The sequence below is a fragment of the Drosophila pseudoobscura genome, chromosome X, assembly GCF_009870125.1.
Source record: "Drosophila pseudoobscura strain MV-25-SWS-2005 chromosome X, UCI_Dpse_MV25, whole genome shotgun sequence".
Classification (NCBI taxonomy): domain Eukaryota; kingdom Metazoa; phylum Arthropoda; class Insecta; order Diptera; family Drosophilidae; genus Drosophila; species Drosophila pseudoobscura.
The window spans coordinates 53,834,556-53,857,634 of NC_046683.1; the positions used below are offsets into that span (position 1 = coordinate 53,834,556).

A 23,079-nucleotide genomic window follows, 5' to 3' on the forward strand; every position below is an offset into this window, starting at 1 on the left:
TACAGTAAATTCTAATAATAAATAATATAAAAAATAATTATAATTTAAACATATTCCAAATAAATATATTTAATATTTTCATCATTAGATTAATATTTAGATTCCACAGAATTATTTATCTATATCTATACATTAAATATATTTATTATTTCTAAATAAATGCAGTAAATTCTAATTATAAATAATACAAAAATTTAATATATATATAATTCAAAACAAATATATATTATATCAAAAATAAAAATATGTAATATTTTAAATACATATTTTTATTAATTTGTTATTTCGATTAATATTTGGATTCTATTTTTTTAATATTTAATAATTTCATCTTTAGATGAAATATATTTAATATTTTAACATAATTCAAGTAAATTCTATTTAATTTCCCAATGTTTGTATTTAAAACCCGAATAATTAATTCAGAAATGTAATTGTATACAAAATGAAATTAATTTATGCCGGGAATGAGGTCCTTGAGAGCCCCTAAAGACCACTTTTGACCATATCATTGCTCGATAAAATGCTTGCATTGCTGACGCGATGGAGATGGCTGTACCCGCCAGCTATGACAGGAATCAATGAGAAGAACAACCACATTATCCACACACATATCTTCCGCTAGGCTTAACCCTTTGATCCACAAGAATGGAGAGTCCTCCCGTCCGGCTGAAGAAGCTCATGAATAGTGAGATCATGTCTCACAAAAATTAATCAAAGCAAATTGCGCATAAAAAGCAACCAAACAAGAACTGACGAACTGAAGGATTAATCATCCTAATGCCTGAGAGCTAAACAAAAACTTGAAATTCGTCTTGGCACTTCACACACACACACACACACACACACATGGACCCACGAAAAAGATACAAGATACAAGATACAAGCTATACTCAGTGGCAGACAGAGCGTCGCCGCCCTTTGGCCGGGTTGGTCAAGGTGTTGACTGAACACCTTTTTGTTTTGTTTCTTTTTTTTTGGCTGAGAAATGAGACTGTGACGGAGGATGATGGGGATGGGGAGGATTGGGAGGGGGGGAAGGGGCTACAAAATGGCAATTAATTGAAACATGAATTATTAACGCCACCCATTGTCCATTGTCTGTGCGATGACCAAGGTAAATTTTCAACGGATGCTGCAGACCCGACTTGACTGACGGATTGACGGATTGACGGACTCCCCGACCGGCGACTGTCTTCGTCTGAGTGATGTGCCTGAAATCTTTTGATGCTTCGGTCTTCGGTGGCTTTTGTTTAGTGCCTCATAAAACATCATTAATCTTGCTGAATTGAATTTTTGGGTGTTTTTCCCCCCTTTTTAAGTAAAAGCGCAGCACCGAGCACCGAGCACCGAATGCACGGTGAAAACTTGTACAAGTTTCAAGTTTTACGTTTTACATGATTAATTAATAAATTATTCATTGCAGAATGCAAGATGGAAGATGGATCGTGAGAAATAATGGCCTTTTTAGGGAAAACTTTAGCCAAAAAGTTGAGATCTTCCGTGGCCATAGGACTCTCAGATCACCCTACCAATCCATGCCCCCCCCGCGCCGGAAACAGACATCGTCATAAATCATACGCTCCATGTGGATCCTGATCGGTAGATTATGGCCTGTCGGGGGCAGGAATCAATGCGGATTGTCTGGCTGCTGATTGGAATTAGTAAAGTCACAAGACCATGGCTGACACTTAATTATGGGCTGCAGGCGGCGAAGCGTGCCCCACGGACCAGAGCCCCAGCCCCCCCCCTCCAGCCATAAATCTCGACAAAAGTGTGCGGCCCCCAAATCAATGGCAACTCCTAAATGTCTCCCTTCATGTCACTGAAAAATTGCTCTAAATGTTGGCACAACTATTCAAATTAATTGATTTAATGCCCAGTTGTCTCCCCTCTCGCGGGATTATTAATGAAAATTTGAGAGAAGTTTCCAATTAGACAAGAGGCAGAGAGTTCCTCCTCCTCCATCCCCCCATTTTCTTTTGACATTAAAATTTCAATTTTTCATGCGACAAATTTAGAAACCAAGAATCCCGGAACATTTGGAACATTCCACTGCCACTGCCACTGCCACTGCCACTCCCACAGAATATTGTGGATTTTAATAATCTACCTGATGCACTCCCTCACGTTTTATTTAACGACACACCTGCCGCAGTCAAGAGTTAAAGGAATTTCATTTTCATTGCAATTTTCTTTGCTGGCAATTAAGTTAAAGCGCATTAAAGCAAATTTATGACAGCTTAATTTCATATATTAAGATTTTACGACTGCGATACTGGGTGGATGGGTGGACGCTCCGCCCGCTCATAAAACTATCTCCCCCACTCGGTGGAGGGACGGTTGCGGATTAGCCGGCGGATAATCAGCCCCGCATCCTGCCCCCCCCGCACACGCCAATTCAGTCATTCAATCAGCGCAGACAGGTGGGGGAGGCAGTCATCGGTTGGGCTGGGGGCCAAGTCATCCATTCACCCACTCAATGACGGACGATTTTTATCTTGGGAACTTGGCCAAGAACTTGGCCCCGGCGAGGGAAGTTTCTGGGGTCTGCCAAAGACACACCCATGCTCGGTGGTCCCTAGAGCCTCGAGAGCGGGGGCAGGAACAAGGCAACAAAGAGAGTAAACTTGGCTCTAATGTGGCACCACCTTCCCAGGAAGTTGTGGAACTTCCCTGCCTTGGCCTAGGGTCTGGGGGGGGGGAGGGGCCTCCTGTTTTGCTCTGGGCAGCCAGCCAGTTTCTTTTATGTGGCCCTACTGGTTGCTGGCTGTCGTTGGCAGTGTTGACAGCCAGTGAAAAATGCAACTTGCCCGCGGGGCAATCGGAATGTGTCTCGAGATGATGATGACGATGACGATGACGATGACGCTACAGAAGCGGGGGCCATTAGCAAGCAATTGCGCATAAAAGTCACGGAGAAACGAGACGAGAGACGGTAAAAACCATGACACTGACAGCGGACTGCGGACAGCGGACAGCAGATCAGCCAATACTCGTATTAAATAATGTTGTAAAATTCGAAACATTGAACCGAATCGAAAGGAATCGAATTGAACTGGCGGGGGAATCGTTTTTGGCTGTCATGGCTAAATAAATAAATAAATAAAATGAAATTAGGTTCGTCTGCATTCGAATTCCCCAGCGACAAAAGGTGAAATGAACATCGAACGACAAATGCAATAAAAAATTGCAGCTCATTTGAGCGTTTTTCCGATTTCTTTGCAGCTTTTGTCTCCATCGCGTGCTGGCATTGGCATTGGCATCGAGTTAATTTATTGATGACAGACGCACGATAAAAACCAAAATGTGAATTGTCATTAGAAGTCATAAGGTTGATTGACAGCCGCCACATAGCCACACAGTCCCAGAGCTCCAGAGCCCCCCTCCACAGTCCCGGAGCCCCACAGCTCCACAGCCCCACCGCCCCACGATTAGGCAGCCGCTTGCGGGTATAATGAACTTTTTCCACTATCGTTGGGCTTTGCTTTTGTGCTGGGGGGAACTCCCTAATCCTTTGGCAAAAAACCCATGCCAGGTGGCCAAGTACAGACCCATTTATTCCAACTCATTTAGCACCGAAGAGCGCCGCTCTTCAACTTAATTAAATCAAAACTCGGCCATAAAATTACAATTAATGAACCAAAAATAACACCGAAAACCGCAAAGAAAAAAATAAAATGCCAAAAGGCAATAAATTATTCAAAGTGAAACGCAAAAATTTAACCCTAAAAAAAACAAAATGAAGCCATGTAGATTTTCTGGAATAAATCTTAAGCATGGCATCCGCAAACAAGAATACGTTTATTCGGGGATCCTGGAAAAGAGCAAGTCCGAGTATACATTAAATTAAATTGCTCAACAGTTTGTAATGCGGGACATTAGTGTCAAGCGGTGACAAGGACGAGGACGAGGACAGCCCAAAGGGTTAGACATTAACACGTTTGCGCCGGGACACAGTGGGAACGAGGCCGGGGAATTTAAATTTGTAAATTTATAGGCACGACACGCTGGCTACTGGCTGCTGGCTGCTGGACCAGATGCTGATGACCCACCACCGGGACATCTGATGGGACAGTTTGGCCAAGGATTTTTCCCCGAAGATTTATCCGAACGCTCTTTGAATGAGCATAATTAGTGGCGGCGATTTCAGATCGGGTGGCAGGGAAAAAAACTCAATTTACATGCAATTTGTTGCGTTTAAATGCTTTTTATATGCAAATGCCCCATATATCCTGGTCAGGCGTGGTCAGGACCGGATGCAAGACACTCTGAAACCGAATTCCGTTCTACGGTTTTTAATGAGCCCGTTTTTCGTGCCATGATTGATGCGGCAATAGCATCAGCAACACTTGGGATGTGATGCGATGCGATGCCCTGCTTTATTTTTTTTTGGGTGTGAAATTTGAATATTTATGACCAACGGTCACATTTATATGGTGCGGAAATTTTTATGATCTTGTTGCTTGAAATTATTTATTTGTCTTTAATTTTTTGGTTCTATGGCAAGGAAAGGAAACTTGTTTCCCAAGGCGGAAAATTTCTTGAATTATGTATGAGAGTTTTCACAGACATAATTATGTGCTGGATTTCTTGCCAGAGCTGAGAAGTTATGTAAATGTCTTGCTTTTTATTGTCATTTATAGGGTTTTGGGTGGGCTTTGGTCAGGGGCGAAGCTCTAAGAAGACCTTTGTGGTGGTGGTGGGGGGCGAAGGGGAACTTCCTTGAATAACAGCGTATAACACCGTCTTATTCGATAAATAAATTGAGTCATTAAAAAACTATAACTTTTGATAGTCTGAATTTTGTTTAAATTATTAATTATAATGTATATTACAATGCTAAATTTTTTTAATATAATAAAAAATGGGGCAATATCGCAAAATATTAATAAAAACTTTAAACTTCAACTTTTAAAAATATTATATTATATGCTAAAATCTGTATTAAATTAAAAAAATTTTAAATTATAATATTCATAGATTAATACATAAAAAATTCATTGGTAATAAAATTTGTTGTTTAAATAAAATCTATTTATCTAAGCATAATACAATTTATTATTATATTATTATTATTATTATGTTATTATTATTATTATATTATTATTATTATTATTATTATTAGACATGTTCATTTCAGTTCAAATGCCCGTAGAATCTTTAAAAATGCATTAATCCTAGTAATTTTGTTTCCATATATTCTTTAATTTAGTGAGCAAGAAAAAATACAATAATTTCAATTCAAAGAAATCGGTTTCCCTTTTTTTTAATTTTTTCCAAAAAAGTCCATGTATCCTCTTTTGCACGTTTCTAATTTTTTACTTTAATAATTTTTTTAAAATATTTTATTCACATTCCGAATAAGTTTTGGGAAAGAAAGTGATCTCGGATATGGGGCAGACACATTTGTCAATAAAATTTGACAAACCGGCTTCCCAAATATGAAGATAATATTTTTTCCTTATTGCTCCATCGATTTTACCACTTTTTCCGCGTCTTTGAGCCAGAGTCCATCTATTTGCTCATTAAATTACTTTCTCTTCGAGGCTTCCTTTGCTTATGAAAAATTCTTTTTGTCCAAACATTTATTAATATGACACACACACACACACACACAGAGTACAGTAGCTGGCAAGCTCCCAATCGATTAATCAAATTAGCCACACTTCCTTCGGAAAGCCAAAACGCACTGAGGCATAAGACGACGCCTCACTGTCAGATCATCAAATTGCATTAGATGCCAAGGAAGTGGGGAAAAAACTAATTAGAAACATTTTTATCAGGGGCAACGGCAGCCCACAACAACAATCCTTTTGACTTCTCGGTCTCTGCTAATCACAGAAACGTGACGTCATTCGCCACGCCTCCATTATGATTTTTATTAATGATCCTATGCATAGCAAACCATACATATGTATATATACCAATTTGTCGGAGAGACGACAAAGTGCCAAAACGTCGTCTTAGTCCCATTTTCAGTGTTTTAATCCGCGCGTTTAATTGAAATTGGCTGCGAAGCGGCCTGGATGCGGGTTCCACGGTTCCACAAGTCGAAAGTGGTGGAAGATCCCCGGTAGCCCTGGCTCTCGTCAAATCTTATAGATATTAATGATGTTTGGACCCACAACCGAATTACGAGGCAATTAATTATACGATTTCGCGTGACTTTTGTACCCAGCGATGGGGTTAAGTTTAACCCAACTGTTTATCTACCCGCATAAGTCGCTGAGGGATTACACAACAGTTTTTTTGTTGTATTTTTCGTACCTTATTGCTGTTATCTGAACTGTAACAATTCTATTTTTTTGTTTTAATTATGAATTATTGTTCAAACTTTGAGTTGAATTTATTATGAAACAGAAGTACATTTATTTTATATAATTTCCATATTCGTGTGAATAATAATTTGAATATTATATATTTTTTACTTGCAGGTAATTTGAAAGATATACAATTGGAAGCGAGCCTGAATGCTATTTGTTGACCCCGAATTAGACATTTCTGCATATTTGGTGACCCCGATCAAACGGTAAAGCTTGGGCGATTTTGACGCTATGAAACCATAAGAAGCGGATCCAGAAAAAACATCTAAGTTAGAACATAATTATATTTGGTGACCCCGATGAGCGGATTCATATTTAAACCTTTTTGCTTCCTTGGTGACCCCGATCAAACTGTCAAATTTGTGGCGATTTCAGCGCCATGAAACCATTAGAAGTGGATCCAGCAAAAAATACCTAAATTAATAATGCTATTTGGTGACCCCGATTAGCGGACCTTTCTGCATATCTGGTAACCCCGATCAAACTAGCTATTTCGCCTCCTTGAAACCAAAAAAAGCAGATCCATTTCCCTGTCACAAAAATAGAATCGAGAGAAAGATAACTCCCGCAAAGGAATCATATATTTTGTACGTGAGTTACAAAAATAAAGTGGCAGAATTTTCATTTGATTTGCAACCCCCGGATAAAGATATTTTTTTGTATGGCATTCATCTCTCGCGTATATTTTTTTATTGCCCGCTGCGTTTGCCCCCATAATTCAGGGGTTTATCTGGGGAAAACAATCTGAAACCAATAATTCTTACGCCCTGACATAATGTACCTCAAATGTTTTATTCGTGTTTATCGGCTGGCACTTTTCCACAAAACTTTGTTTTCGCTTGCATTTTCTTTTTTCTTTCTTGTGTTTTTTGTTTTTTTTTAGCAATTTAGAAAATATGGCATAATATGAGAGCCCACTTATTGGCCTTAATGGGCATCTTGATAGGAGGCCAAAAGGAATATAAGAAATATTTGATATATGGCCCAGAGAGAGAAAGCGGGAGAGCGGGAGAGAGTTTTCCCAGCAGTTCGGGGTTTCCACTAATTAAAAGTGCGGAAAAGGTTCCAGGTCCAGGATCATTAATAAGGATATCTGTGTTCTTTGTGCTTTCTCCTGTCTATTTTCTATTTTGCTTTTTTTTGTGTTCATTTATTGCGTTGCAGATCTCTCCGTTCTCATGGATTGGCGGCAATGCAAATATTTATATAAGACACAAAACTTCTGTCGGGGGGTACGGCGAACAAAAGGGTTAATGAGTTCAAGCAGCTACTTAGAAGGCCTGATTAATGATTCCAGCCAACACGTATGCAAAATATCAGCAGGCATCATTAATTAAACTAGAGGATCTGCCAAAGAGAGCGAAAAAATATGTAAATTTTACAAAAATGGAAACGAAAAAAAAACACATACAAAATAGTAAGCAAGAAAAAAAAAAAAGAATCACATAATTTCCAATTATATATTCATTGAAATGACATTTGGGCCTGGCAGAGGAGATCTCTCACCTTGACTCAACACCCCATCATCAGTCAGAACGGATCTCACCCTGTCAGTGGAATTAATGGCTGTACTGTACCCCCCCAAAAGCCACCCAAAAAAAGGGAAAAGGGTTACCGAAATCATAGTTCAAGAATACTACAATAAATGTTTGTTTGCTTCCACCAATGCCCAGCGACACTCACACTCAATTAACCCTGTTGTCAATCACATGCAAATATTGTGGTTCCTTCGGAAAGAGAAAAAAACCCTTCCATCAATCCCGAATCCGAATCCGAATCCGAGTCCCGATCCAAACCCAATGCAATTTGTTTGCCCCTGCCGTTGTTGTGGTTCATTAGAATTGCTCAATTATTCCATCAATATGCATTTGTTGCTAATCGAATTCCGGCTGTGGTTCGCCCTGCGCCCCTGCATATTTAAGTGGGTTCGGTGAAAGCCGAAAAACGTGGAAAACAGTTTGCTGAAATGTTTGTAAATTTTCCTGGGAAAGTTTAGTCTGCGTGACGCGTCTTCCAAGGCAGCAATATTTGCATACGGAAGCACTTTAAAGGGATTTCGATTGATTGGCTAAAGGATTTGCTTGGTGTTTACCCAAGGACACCCATGGGATATTTTTGTATAGGTTACATACCTAACAATCTAACAATGAATAACGATTAAAGTTTCAAGAAAATATATTGAAAAATACATTATAAAAAAATTTAATTTAATAAATTTAGCCGTAGTCCACTAAAGTCAGTGAAGTATTAAATAAATAAATTAATAAATTGAATAATAAATCTAACAAAAAATAAGGATTAAAGTTCCAAGAAAATATAATAAACAAATTAATTTAATAAATTTAGTCGTAGTCCTCCGAAGCCAGTGCAGTATAAAATAAATAAATAAATTATTTAATAAATTTAATAATAAATCTAAAAAAAATATGGAACAGAGTTCCAAGAAAATATTAAATTTGTGTAAAAAAAACAAAATAAATAATACAAAAACTAATTTAATAAATTTAGCCGTCGCTCTCCGAAGCCAGTGCAGTATTAACTAAATCAAAAAAATTAATAATTTGATCAATTTAATAATAAATCTAAAAAAAAAAGATTAAAATTCCAGGAAACTATTAATATGTGATTTAAAAAAAAAAAGTAGATAACAGCCTAAGTCCTCCGAAGCCCGAGCTTAGTTTTATAATGAGTTTATCACTATTAAATAAATACATAAATAATTTAATAAATATAGCCCCTCCTTCAGGTCAGACCTCGAGTGCCTGCCTTTGCTCAGCGTTAACCAATTTACGAAAGTGTCGGAACAAGCTTTAAACAAACTCTGAGCAGAGTCCAACATCGGAATGAGAATTCCCTTCCCGTTCCATCGATTGAAATTCCTCCGCTTCGCGGCGTTCCACCATACCCTCCCCTCCCTCCGCTCGCCGGCAGGATGATCAATCAAAATCTGAATTTTAATGTTATGCGGTGCATGAAACCCTAACAACAGGAACAGGAATAACCATATCCTGTGTGTCTAACAACAGCGACGAAAAAAAAGAAAGAAAGACAAAAGTGTAAAAGAATTTCCAGTGCGACCCAGGGGTGCGCTCTGCTGGCATTTTTCAAACCCTTTTTTTGGGAAATTAAAAAAGGAGAGAGCGTGAAAAGAAAGGAGCGACGACTGGTAACCAGTAGCGACTGTCGACTGCCGACTGTCGACTGCCGCAAGGAAAATAGTAAAAATTGTAAAAATCCTATTAAGCGTTTCCCGGACGGGGAGTCCTGCTCCTGACACTTCTCTCTGGCTCCCCACCTTCGAAGGGGTGCGGGTGGGGGTGGGGGTGGCGGTGGAGAGAGAGTGTTGGCTTAAATGTCTAATTTAAATGCATGCGCTTTTATGAGTAGAGACAGAGATTGATGATGGTTGGCTTTCTCTTTTTTTTTTTGTTTTGCCTATACAAATAATTGCTTACAAATTTGCGGCAGAGATTTGTCCCCACCTACCCCACCCCTCATTGCAAGCAGGTGCAGTTATTCCCTGAAGAAATCTACCCCCCAAAAACATATCGAACTCCTTCACATGTGAATGTTTTGCAGGGGGCAACACAAAGGGCACTCGCACTCGCACTCCACACATATGATGTCATCTAATCTATTTTCATGTTGGACAATTTATGATCTCTAACAAATCCAGTTGGCCATGCTCACTTAACGGCAGAATGAAAAACTTCTTTGTTCCCATTGTGAGGTGTATAGAATTTTTAAAGCATTTATCGTAAATTTTGATCGCTTCGCGGCGGAAGGGCCAACCCTTAACCACACACAAGGCTCTAACACACACACACACACAACACACACATGCCGCCTCGATTAGGAAATGAAAAACAATAAATGGACTTCTACTCTCTGGCTGCCTGCCTCGCAACGGATGTCATTAGGCCTCGTTTAAAGAGTGGCCTTTGGTCAGGGATATGGATATGTGATAAGGATTTTTCGAGTGCCCGTAAACACCACAAAGAGCCAACAATTGGTTGCGCCTCTGCAAAAGGGTCGTCGGTTCAAATAAATATGTCAAAATCGAATGGAAAATCAACGCCAACGCAGCAGCGGCAGCAGCACAGCTTCGGCGATCATCCAAGAAATTAGTTCCACCCAATTGAGTTTCGCAAAATGCAATTTCTCTTTGAAAGTCGGTGGCATGCAGCACATTGCACGCCGCACGCCTATTAGTTCAGGTAGGGGCAGGGCAGCGCGGCCGGATTCGGCAATGGGTCGGGGTCACACCTAAAGGGTTACAAATGTGATATGCCGTTTAGTAAAGGTTCATAAAGTAGCGCCTGGCAGTAGCGCCTGAATGAAATATTTGATTGGAAGGGCGATTCAATATACAACATAATATAGTATATAAAATATTTTTATAGTTTATTTTTTAAAGAAAAAAGGTTAACCGTGGACATTTATAATCGCCCATACTGCATTCTCCAGAGGTAGCCACGCCCTTGTTCACTTTTTGTCTTTGTTTTTGTAGGCAAAACGGAACTTTGCTTTGGTGCCAGCCACTGATCGACACGTGTGTACGTGAGCGGCAGCGCAGCAACAGCGCAGTTTGCAAATCTCGGCAGATTTAACAGCGAGCTAGCAGAACAGAGGCATATTGATGTTAACAACAGCGAACGAAAGCGAGAGTGAGAGTGAGAGAGGCCCTGACCTACATTAACTCTGTGATCTAGAAAGCTACATGCTTATGCTCTTGCTCGGCCGCACATTTTCGCTATCGGTCTTTGCTGTGGGAAGTGGGTAGGGAGACGAGGAGAAACGAAGACCGATCTGCAAACCGAGCTTTGACTAGCATTCGCTGCTCTGCTGCGCTGCTCTTTCTTACGCTACGCTGCTCTGCTGCGCTCCTCTGCTATACTCCTCTGCTGCGCTCCTCTGCTGCACTCCTCTGCTGCACTCCTCTGCTGCGCTCCTCTTTCTTACGCTACGCTGCTCTGCTGCGCTTCTCTTTCTTAAACGAAGTTACCGAAAAGAAATCGCATAGCGAGATCGTGCCCATAATTTCATCATGTTCTTGGTCATTCGCTCTCGTTTTCGACGAAGCTCCGAGCCGCCCGCGCCGCTGCACTGTTATCTCTGCTTCCAGTCCCCCCCCCTCCCCCCCTTCCCCTTTCTAAAGCGTGTGGTGTGCCGAATTCCATAATTTATTCAGCAGGCGGCTGGCCAATTTGATCGTGTATGTACCTAAAAGCAAATCATATACCATAATGACAACCGGTAAGTTTTTCCGTTTTGCTTCACTTCTCACGTGTTTTTCTTTGATTTCCTGCAACATTTTGCTTAGTTTTTTATGGGAAAATAAACCGCATAAATCCTACCGTTTCAGCTTGTATCTTTAGAGTTTTTAAGAATATTCTCAGCTTCGTTTCCCTGGCAGGCTTGCAGCTGTTCTGTGGGAAAGTTCTCACAATAAAAGAATTTTGTATACCTTTTTTTTATGGTTTTTGGCGATTTTTCGATTTTATTAATTGCTGCAAATTTACTGCAAATTGAATGCATCACAACATTCCCACTCGAATCAATCAAATCTCGAAGAAAAACCATAAAGAGCAAAAAGTCATAAATATTTTGAAAGGAGCCGCTCACAACATCCCCTCTCTCTCTCTCTCTCTCCCTCTCTCTCTATAAAATGCAGTGTGAATTTAAGGAGAAAAAAAGTGCAATAGGCAACAAAATTTCACACAGTAAAAAACCCAAAATTAACCAAAAGAAAAAGCAAAAAAAAAAAAAAGTGCAGAGGGACCAACATCAACCCTCTGGTGGCCCAGCCAGAGAGAGGGAGAGGGAGGGAGAGGCAACCGTAACTGTTCTCGGTGCAGTTTTGAAAACAGTTTAAATTTGATTTGGGTGCGAATTGAAAACGCTGGAGACGGAGGAATAGCATAGCATAACCCTTTTTTCCTTTGGGTCATTGAAGCGTTGCGTCTGTCCGAGCGCTAAATAAATCACTTCTCTTCGATTAATTCCCTTGCTGACATGTGCGCGAGGAGGGTGCACACACACACACACACACACACACGCACACCAACACACACATGTCCCGGCTGAAGGGTTTATTTTCGTAGGGGATCTGAAGAAGGGGTTACGTTACACACACACACACACATGTACAATGATTATGGTTTATGCAACCGACCGCCACTCATGTCAAAGTTTGGCTTTTTGCTCTGCTTTGTAGTGGCATGGAAAATTGTCCATGGGCATAGAGGTCATAAGTTATAAATTAGTGAAGTACTTTAAAGTCCCGGAGAGGGAGGGTTTTGTGTTTTTTTAAAAAGGGTTTCGTTGCGTTTCCCTTCCCTCCCCGCAACACACCTTTCCACGTCATTGAGTTTGCTTCTTTATTTTTGTTTTTCACTTTTAAGTGCATTGATTAATTTTTATTTTGATAGCTACGAAATCAATATTGTTTGCAAATTTCTTGCAAGCAGTTGGTGTGTGTAATTTGCCGTCGGCCAATTTGCAACGCCCAACGATGCTCCCCCCCCCCCCCCCCTTGATGTGTTGCCACTTAGCCAAAGGGTTCTTCGTGTCGTTTCGAGGGAATTTATGAAGTGGAAGGGCGCTGGAAAAGACTTTAAACTCCGTGAGAAAGATGCCGGGACTCTCCAGTGTGAGGTCCTATATGGATCTATGGAGCTCAACTCGTGTTTCATACAAATATTTGAAATAAAGAAGTTCTTTAAATATAAATAAATAATACAAAAATATATAAAATAATAAAATAAATAAATAAAAACTCTCTAAATATATTAAATTTAAAAATAGTTACTTTAAATATTCTGTATCAAACAAAATATAAAAATTCTCTAAATATATTAAATTTAAAAATAGTTCCATTTAATATTCTTTATACAAAAAAAAAATATATATATATATACATACATATAAAAATTCTCCAAATATATTATATTTTAAAAATATTAAATTCTACTTAAATTCCACTTTTTGGGAATTTGTTTTCCTAAAATCAAAATGTTTTCAGTTAAGAAAAATTGTCACTTCAATAATTTTCATTGGAATAATATTCAAAATTATATTAAACGCGTTTTTGAGTGATAATATGTAGTCTTATACCTACTCTAAAGACTGTGAAAACCATCAATAATATTACCCAAATATTGTATAGGGCCGACTTCATTCATAAAAAAATGTTTTAAAAATGCTTTGCGATTCGTATGATTTTTATTTTAATTTCCGAAAAATCAATTAGTGTTCTTTTAACGATTTCTGTTCCGTTTCGGAACACACTTTGAGGTAAGACTGACTATCCCAATCCTTGTCATACTTGATCTGCCCATCCACATCTGTCCGACTGTCAGTTGGAGGTTCTTCGAGGCAGAGAGAACTCGAATCCGATGCGGGGATAAATGTTCCCAGGCTAAGCAGACAGCCATTGACATTCGACTAAGTGGCAGCCATTGACCTATGTCCAAGCACATTTATTGAATTTGTTTTTGTTTGATTTGCATAGGGATATGGTATGGGGATGGGGATGCGATGAGACCGAACCATCCCTCCCTCCCCCTCTGTAGAATTTTCCTCACTTTGATCTGTTGGCGGCGCGTGTCCGGAATTGGTCACAGCCTTCAGATGTCGAACGATATCGATATGGAGACGAGCGACAAATCGATTTGCATGGAATCGGGCGGAGAGAAAGCAGAAATTAATAACTTTCGCCCAAAAAGAGTGACATAATTAAGCGATGACCAGTCGACCAGTCGTCGAGTAGTCTGACCAGCCCGCCCGACCAATCCATTGTCCTTGATGGCACTCCGGGGTCATAACTCATAATAATGAAGTGTAAATCGCCTACGGGCCCGACCCTGGCCATAATCGGCTTTCGATACAAGACAAAGGTCTGGCCGGTCCGGGCTCTGTCACGTGCCTGCCCTCTAATCCGTGTCCGTGTATCCCTCGCTTAGTGAAAGTATCACAGGGTCTCCGTGCCCTGGCAAATTTGTAACGCTTTGATTTCTCTCCGACCGTCCGCACGTCCTTCCTTCCGAAGTGAAAGGCAATCGCGTAAACTCTGATCCCTTTTTGGTCTCCTTTCTTCTTTATTGTCTTGCCTGGACATTTGCCTGCTACCTACTTGAAGTCACATGCCCTTGATTAAATCCCATGTCCTTGGGTAAGAAGCGAGCCATTCTCGTGCCGCCTCTTCCTCTCTCTCTCTCTCTCTCTCTCTCTCTCTACCCCGGATTGAGTTGTTGGCTGGGAAAAAGGGTTATTGGAGAGCACTTACACAATTTATGAACCTTCAAATAGGTTTAAGATATATTTATTAATTAATTATTTGTTATTATTCTTTTTTTGCTTGATTTTTGTTTAGAATAGAAGCTAGCTTTCTCTGCTCCACATCACCCATGGAGCGTAAGCCTCCCATGGAGCTACCAAAATAGGTGGCACTGATTTAATGGGAGGTCGCTGGTCGGTCTTCTGCCTTCTTTCAATTTTGTTAATGACCCAAAAGTGGCGTACAGCAATTTATACCAGCCAGAGTCTCACACACACACAAGACAAATAATAGCGCAGCAGGACATTGACAACAACACCCGATCTATGGATAGCCAGAGGAGTGGGTTTGGGCCTGGGTATGGGCCTGGGTTTGGGTCTGGTCATGGGATAAAAACAGAGAAAAACGAGTCTGTCGACTGCCCGGTAATTGACTGCCGTTCGATGGTCGTTCGGTTCGGTTTGGTTCGGATAATGAAGCGCAATTGTTGCAGCTCTGGTCAAACAAATTCCCAATGGATCATTAATCATATTCGCCTTCAATCTGTCCGTAGAAATCGAAGGAGTTACCTCTCCGAATGACTTCTTTTCCACTAATTTAAGGTGTTGCCGTACTCTTGTCTGTTCAAATCATTTCATTTCTCAAAGGTTCTTTCTTTTTTCGAAAATATTCCCCTGCATTCCACCGACCTCCTGCGGTTTTGTGGGTGTTGACACACGTTCTTTATTTTTTTGATTTTAGTTTAGGTTTTTCCACTCCTGGCCAAGATTAATGAAGCCCATAGTAAATGTCAATACCACAATCTGAAGAAGGCTTTGCCTTTGCCACGGTCTTAAACATCAAACAATTAACTGGCTGGCAAAGCTCTCGCTCTGGCCCTCAGTGTCGGGCACTTTGATATTTGATTTGGCGCTTCCTCGACACAAGCCACTTGTGGGCGGGATATCTGTATCTTTAAGGGAGCTCCGTTTGTGGCCATATTGCGTTTCACTTGTGTCCCACTTTTCTAGAATTTCGCATTCGTAGGCGTTGTTTGTCCGACCCTTTTCCGGCTAGTGGGTGGAAAGTGGGTCAGCAAATGTTGGTTGTGTGCCCAGCCGAGGGTTGTGTGTGTGTGTTCTTTCATGGGTTAGTGTACTTTACTGCTAAAATCAATAGACTCGGGCCCGGGCTCTGGCTAGGGCTCTGGCTAACTGTAATTAGCTTTGACTTAAAGTGCATGCCACAAGAAGTTCAGGTTCTGTGAGGGCTTTCACGAGGGGTTAATGGCTTTGCTCAGCTTTTTGCAGTTGAAATGATAGCTCTGTGTGGCTCTGGTGACCCCGATGTATATAAATTTTCTCAACACAGTTTTCTATTTGCCTATTTTGTATTTTTGAGCAGATAATTTCGATTTACATTGATTTTGAATTGAATTTAGTTAGAGAAATATTTGGTGTGTGGCTTTGAGTGGCTTTTGGTGACCCCGTTGGCATTTTAGAGAGTTTTTCGGTGACCCCGATGGCATTTTAGAGAGTTTTTCGGTGAGAATTAAGAGGTTTCTTCCAATCTAGATTGATTTGCCAGACATATTGAACGAGGGAAGATAGCCACCGGCAGACGGTGCCCCCGGCATTGGCATCTCGCAGGGATAGCTCGCATAGCTGAAAGACCAGGCCGGATATAGTGAGGAAATCCTCTACAAAATATACTACATTTTCTCACCTCATTTGACTGAGGGGATAGGCTGAGCTGTTGCCCACATCCATGCCCATGCCCATGCCCATGCCATAGAGCTGGCTGCACATCTCAGGCGGGACACCGGCACCAGGTCCCGGTACAGGGCCCACGGAGCCGTAGGCCGGACAGGAATCGGCTGGCAAGCCAATGTCTATGCCGTTGGGAAAGTGATTGAAATTATTGCCCTGTGCCGCAAAGGGCTTATAGTCCGTGGAGTACACCGTTTGGGTCTGCAGAGAATCGTTGAAGGCGCCGCCCGCAGAGAGCCCTTGCGAGCCGTAGTAGGCACTGCTGCTGCTGCTACTGCTGCTGCTGCTGCTGCTGGCTGAATTCATGCCATAGAGGGCTGTGGGCTGCATGGACGGCATCCCCATCGACATGGCATTGGGGAAGTATTGTGGAGGGCCCATCGAGCTATTGGCGAAGCCCTCCTGAAGGCCCGGATAATATGGCTGAGCTCCCATAGCGCCTGCGGGGGCAAGGCCTGGCGGCATACCTGGCTGGAGATTGTTGAACACCTGTGGATTGGCATGCTGGGCCTGGGCCTGGGCCTGGGCCAAGGACTGCTGAGCGTTCTGCTCGGCCGTGGCCAAAAACTGCTGAATACTTTGGTTATACTTTTGCACATAATCGTAGGCGGCAGCAGCATCAGGGCCCTGCGAGTTCTGGTCTGCGCCGGGCCCAGCCATGGACGGATGGTAGGCCCCGGGCATTACCGGATAGCTGCCCATCGGGGCTGAAGGCTGAGCAGCATTGCCCGACATGCCCGAGTAGCCACTCGGCGAGGGTCCAGCGTTGTTGTAGCTGCTGTTGACCTCGGAATTGCTTGGCGCCTGGCCCGCCGCACCACGTCCTGCCACTGCGTCCTGATCCATGCCCATGGCTGCTGCCGGTGCTGCTGCTGCTGCTGTCATGGCATACATCCCATTCGCTGAGGCAGGCATGGCGTACATCCCATTCGCTGAGGCTGACATGGCGTACATCCCACCTGCAGGCCCGCCGTTTCCTGGGCAGAACATGGGCATGCCCATGGGCATGAACGGAAAGGGCGCAAAGGTCATGGGACCCGGCGACGCCAGCTCCTGTCCGGGGCCAATCGGCTCCGGCATTCGACAGCAACAGCAAGAGCCCAGGCACGAGCACTGGGCCGAGATGTCCGACTGCTCCTCGCCGCCTGATGTGGCGCACACACCCGGACGATTGACAATGGTGTCGTCCGATCGCGAGCCGCTTTCGGGCAGTGGCCGGCTGTTGCCTCCGGCCTCGCCGGCCCAGAAGCAGCTCTCGCTCTGCGACACGTAGGAGTCGTTCTCGATCTGTGCACACGAGCTGTTTCTGCAGATGGGATCTAGTTTGGAGGGAATACGATGCGGTTAGGGGCTGTCTTTCCCTGCGATACGGATAAGAGGGTCTCACATTCACTGAAGCTATAGCCCTGATGTGCCATGACGGTGCTCTGCTGCTGCTGCCCTTGCCCCGAAGCTATGCGATAATTTAGGCTACAAGTCCGGAGAACTCGATATTACAATACAATGTTGAATACAACAGACAGACAACGAATGTGCCACTTACAAATGCCTACTCGTGCGCTTCGATTTGTCCGAACGTTCCTTCGATGCGTTTGAATACGGACAAGACTGGATCGGTCCTATATTTGCACTATTTTCATTTTCTTCGGCGTCCTTCGGCCTGTATGTCTTGTATTGGTCTTCAAGGCTGTCAATTGATTTCAGTATCTGGCGGTTTTCATCGTTTAAGTCGTCCTCGATCTCGTCGCTGCTATCGTCCGAACTGCTGGCCATTGCTGCTCGGAGACCCTCTGCTTCCAAGGTGCTCTAAGATGTTAAAAGTTCTCGTGTCGAAAAATTCCTACCTCATTTTCCAATTTCAAATCAAAGCACACTATAACGTAAATATCAGATCCTACTCAGTTGCAAAAATATTCTAAAAATATAGTAGTAAAAATATGCTTTAAACTCGTAAAAATAAACTTGGATTTTAGTGTGAAATATACGTAATACATCTAACGGGTAGATAAAAAATTGTATCTAATCGAAGAATATTTTATTTACGAGTCCCTATGAAATGTATTTATTTTACATCCACTTCTTTTCTTTGTCTTGAACTCGAGCACGAGCCGATATCTGGCTAAGTCTGAATTATTTCGCTCATCCGAAAGCGCTGATTGGTGTTGATTGATTCCTATTATCATGCGCTAAAATGAAGATGGTCAGATCGGAGCAAGAGAAACAAGTTCATGATATTTAAATTTTTAATAATAAATATTTTTTTATTTTATTTATTTATAATTATTATTTTTTTATATATTTATTATTATTATTTTTTTTTATATATTTATTAATATTATTTCTTTATATATGTATTATTATTATTTGTTTTTAAATGTATTTATTTTTTATTTATTTATTATTATATTTTATTTTATATTTTTACTTTATATTTTTATTTATTTATTATCAATATTTTTTTTTTTTTATTTATTATTATAATTTTTTTTATTTATGCTTCTTTATTATTTATTTTTATTTTTTTGAATTATTATTTTTTATTTAATTTATATTTTATTATGAAATATTTTCACACATACAATTATGTATTTGTTTGCTGCTACTGTTAGAGCCACTTATACAACGGTCAAAAATATTTTCAATGTAAATTCGATTTATTTTAAATTTTAAATACATGAATTTTCATTTTAAAATATATGTACTTCAATCAAATATTTTGTATGTGAGTGAAAGCATTATTATTGTCACAATTTCTCTGTGCAAATCTAGTTAAAACCATTCGATCATAATGTCTTTTTTCTTTGGCTAAAACTCTACCTCTACAGTTCCATGCCGTGCAACAACCTGTGCCCCACCGCCCAGCATATGCGCTACTAATTTAACTAAATTAACTACAAATATGTTATCATAAACTGTGTCTCTGTCGGGGCAGGCGCTAAAAAGAATTCGTGTACAAAAGGCAGCAGCCCAGCGGACACGCGACCGACCCGACACCCAAGTAAGAGCATTTGCATACCCTATAATTTAGGCCTCGCTTATCGTTGCCAAAAAATCAAGCACGCAAAAAAAAGGAAAAGGACGAGGTTCCCCCGAGCGAGCCTTGTGGAAAGTACCCTAATTTCCAGGGTCGCTTATTGTCATGTCACGACAATTAAACAATATTTTTTTTTTGTATGTGTTTCACTGCGCTTTTGAGCGCGATTTAAATTAAGATAGGCGGCAAATTAGCGGCCCGAAAGGTTTGCATAATTATTATTTGACTGGCGCGAACGTATCTGGCGCCGCAGATCGTTTCCTTCCACAGATGTTACACTTTTTTGTTTTTTGTTGTCTGCTGCTGGGGTTAAATGGGTTCTCGGGGGGTGTACGACCACGACCACGACCACGACCCCGATGACTCGCGGTATTTTGCGACCAAGACTCTGATCTGCGGTTAAGCGTAACCCGTTTAACCCTTTTGCTTGGGGAGTGTGCCTGGCCAGGCCTGGCATGACACAACGGGAAAGTGCTCTGTGTTTTTCCCCTTAAAGGTGACATATTGGTTTTCACGATTAAGATCGCTAAATGTTTGCTTTCGCTGGATGGCTGCTTGGATGAATGAATCGTTTGTTCGCCGCCCCAAAGGGTTAGGGGACAAAATATGGTCTTCCTTTTGAAACAAGTAAAAAATATTATAGGAAATATAATTTCCTGTAGTCGCACGTTTTCTTTTACAAATTTCACATAAAAATATGTATTTCTGTGCACTTTATTCAGGAAATTTTTAATTGTAAAAAACAGAAAATAATAAGATTATAAAAAAATCGTTCGAAAGCAGAAAAAACTGGTTCTTATCGGAATTCTGTGCAAAATATATGCCTTTGATTATTAATACCTCTTTGTAATTATTAATTTAATAATTATTATTATTATTTCAGATAGAAATAAGTTCAGACTAAGCCTGTTAAGGATTATTTGATTCCGTTGCCGAATAATAAATAAATAAATAATAATATTTTCTATGCCAGAAAATTGCAGCCTGAGTTACAGAAATCTCTATCTCGAAGGAAAAGAAAGGTCCATTTCATGCCCCTGTTGGTTGCTTCCTCTTCATTGATTTCTCACGACATCAACCGCTCCATAATTTATTATTTAAGCTCCTAATAAATTCCACCAGTACTAGCTCTTCTTTCCCACAATCAACGACCACAAACTATAGGCAAAAATGGAATTTGTAGGCAATATTCTGCCTGGAATATATTCAGAAATGTACTCTCCAAATAATCACAAAAGTATTCACTGCCCTTGAATATTTTCAATCACTTTTTGGATTAACTTCTAACCCGCTGCTGCACAAAATATATGACAAATCGCTGCAATTCTTGAATTCCAAGTGCTTTTTCGAGCCAATATTTCAAGAGGGTCTTTAAATATATTCCATCAAGTTTCCCCAATTTTTTACACTTTTAAAAAATGCCAAACTCTCAATGGACACTGAAAATTTAAGTTTTCACGGAATATCTGTAAAAAAGAATTCTTCCCCATTTAATTGAAATAAAATAAATGGTGTATATTTTTTTTTTATAAAATTGTATTTAATTTAAGTTTTTTTTTTCATATAAAAATTGTGGTGTTTAAATGTTAATTTATACATTCGATTAATTTTTCGTATAATGATTTAATTTTCAATGCCAAAAATGGAAATAATAATATTTTGAATTTCGCTAAAATCAATAATAATTTTCAAATATTTTCTTGTTGTTGTTTTGTGTTAATTGTATCAAAATTGCTTAAAAATTCTCTCTTCTCTTTTGTTGTTGTTGTGTTTGAAATTTTTTCATCTCGGGGGGGGGGAGGGTTTCCTCAGCTTTTTGGCTTTCTTCTGTTCTCGGCGGTTCTCTCTTGCAAATAGTTTATTGACATTTAGTTTTGTTATATTCATTCATTATTTGTAATATTTTGTTTTTGTATACATATAAAAATTGTTAAAGTCTGCTTAAGTCTATTTTGTACAATTGATTTGTTGTCCTTTTGTTGTCTGTTGCATCTTTATCTGCTGTTTGGTTCCGTATTGTATGGTAGATCTGTACTCTATAGTTTATTTTTATCTTCTTCTTCTGTTTGTTGTTGTTGTATATTCGCTATATTTATGGTATTTTGTAAGTAGTTGAAATGCAAAAATTTGACAATAGTTTTTATAGTTGAATACGATATTTGTGTATGTGTGTGTGGGTGTGTGTGGGGGGCAGGGGGGGGGGGGGCCTTATACGAGTATACAATATTCCTTATTTTTTTTGTAGACACTGATTAATGATTTATGAGTAATTACTGCTTGGTAAAAAAAAAATTGTTTGAGAATTGTTTTTGAACCAAAAGCCCGGAAACCGTTGCCTTAAAATTAATTCCCAAAAATTGAAAACCGAAAATTTGACACCCAAAAAAAGTAACCAACAATCAAATATCACTTTCAGCAAATCGATGACAAATTTTGAATTTTCCTCTCTCCCTCTCTCTCTCCGTCTCTCTCTTAATTAATTTTCCTTCTCAAAAATAGTTAAAAAAATTTGTATTTTCAAATCTTTTAATTTTTTTGGAAATATCCAATTTTTTCTTTTTATTTCTTTTTTTTTTTTTACAAAACTCCACCACCGTCGCGTGTCCTGTCCAATTCCCAAAAAAAAAAAAAAAATCACAATGCGCTTTGATTGAGCCTGCCGCCACCGAAACTAAAGAGAATCTCGCTTTAGTGTTCCACCGTCCCGTTCCCGTTGCCGTTGCCAGGCGTTCAGTTGCCCTTGCCTGTGGCATCAGTCGCATCCGCCTGGTGCTCCTCCTGATCCTCCTCCTGCTGCTGCTCCTCCTCCTGGCCGCCACTCCTGATCTCGAAGGAGATCTGAATAACCGTGGGCCGGCGCTGGCTGGAGTTGTAGCTGTAGATTCTGAGGGCATAGCAGAAGATCTGGGCCAGAAGGTCCCAGCAGCCGAACTCGGACATGCTCATGGCTCCCTGCTGCCGGCCCAGAGGCACGGATATGTTGGCACGGAACTGTGGACGTTGCTGTCGCTGCTGACTCGTCTGCGGCTGCGGTGCCTGTTGTCCTGCCTGCTGTTGTCCTGCCTGTTGTCCTGGCTGTTGTCCTGGCTGCTGGGGCACGGCTCCTGTTGAGGCGGCGGCCTGTTGAGCACTTTGCTGATTGCTTCTGGCCAGCAGTTGGGCCTGGTCGGGTATGAAATATGCAATGGCCATTGTTTATTGAATATATTTCGAATTTCTCTCTCTCGCTTCACTTGATGCACTTTTGGTCTTTTTTTGTTTTGTGGTTTCCAAAAAAAAATATATTTATATAGAAGTGTCACATTTGGCGGGAAAACTTGTACGCTTTTCGACGAAACTTTCTGCTCGTGGAAATTCGCTTCCGGGTGCACTGGGCTGTTGCCTTGTCGAGGGTTTAGCGTGGACTGAATGTCGACATCCTGACGGCACTCGCATTTATAAAATAGCTGAGCTGCGGCTCGCTCCTTGCCCGCCCTCTGTGCAGCGCGCGCGCTCTCTCTCTCTCTCTCTGTCGCTTCTGTCGCTCTCTGTGGCAAATGGTAAATGTCACCCACCCCCCGGGCGCTTTGTTTATGCCAACAGCCAACCAATTGAACCACCAACCACAGACCCTCACACCACCAGCGGGCACAACCACCCCGACACCCAGACAGTCGGCCTGCCCGCCACCCCAAAGCGGAAAGTCGCGTTACC

General features: G+C 40.9%; 2 protein-coding genes across 3 annotated transcripts; both read right to left on the bottom strand.

Annotated features, from left to right (window-relative positions):
• Window positions 1–15,954: 15,954 nt before the first annotated feature.
• On the bottom strand, window positions 15,955–18,250 carry LOC4813459 (mediator of RNA polymerase II transcription subunit 1). 2 transcript variants are annotated; one of them, XR_004470312.1, is made up of 5 exons: window positions 17,896–18,250; window positions 17,740–17,822; window positions 16,309–17,671; window positions 16,101–16,247; window positions 15,955–16,068 (listed from the first exon to the last, which is right to left on the bottom strand). XR_004470312.1 is itself a non-coding variant. In XM_033383875.1 (5 exons), exons 1-4 carry the CDS (start codon window positions 18,123–18,125, stop codon window positions 16,154–16,156), a joined length of 1,770 nt encoding a protein of 589 aa, XP_033239766.1. In that variant the 5' UTR covers window positions 18,126–18,250; the 3' UTR covers window positions 15,955–16,079; window positions 16,112–16,153. The 2 variants fall into 2 exon arrangements, 1 of the variants encoding a protein (XP_033239766.1); XM_033383875.1 differs by having other exon boundaries at window positions 15,955–16,079; window positions 16,112–16,247.
• A 3,702-nt stretch (window positions 18,251–21,952) lies between these two features.
• grim lies at window positions 21,953–22,803 on the bottom strand. Its single transcript, XM_001353943.4, has one exon. The coding sequence runs from the start codon at window positions 22,576–22,578 to the stop codon at window positions 22,117–22,119; it is 462 nt and encodes a 153-aa protein (XP_001353979.2). The 5' UTR covers window positions 22,579–22,803; the 3' UTR covers window positions 21,953–22,116.
• Window positions 22,804–23,079: the final 276 nt, after the last annotated feature.

Bases quoted from the DNA above. Each gene is read 5' to 3' on its own strand.
- LOC4813459 (XM_033383875.1), bottom strand. From the start codon at position 18,125: ATGGCCAGCAGTTCGGACGATAGCAGCGACGAGATCGAGGACGACTTA. The intron at 17,672-17,739 runs GTGAGACCCTCT...CCTCCAAACTAG, and splicing joins GGGCTATAGCTTCAGTGAAT to ATCCCATCTGCAGAAACAGC. The intron at 16,248-16,308 runs GTGAGAAAATGT...CTGGTCTTTCAG, and splicing joins TATCCCCTCAGTCAAATGAG to CTATGCGAGCTATCCCTGCG.
- grim (XM_001353943.4), bottom strand. From the start codon at position 22,578: ATGGCCATTGCATATTTCATACCCGACCAGGCCCAACTGCTGGCCAGA.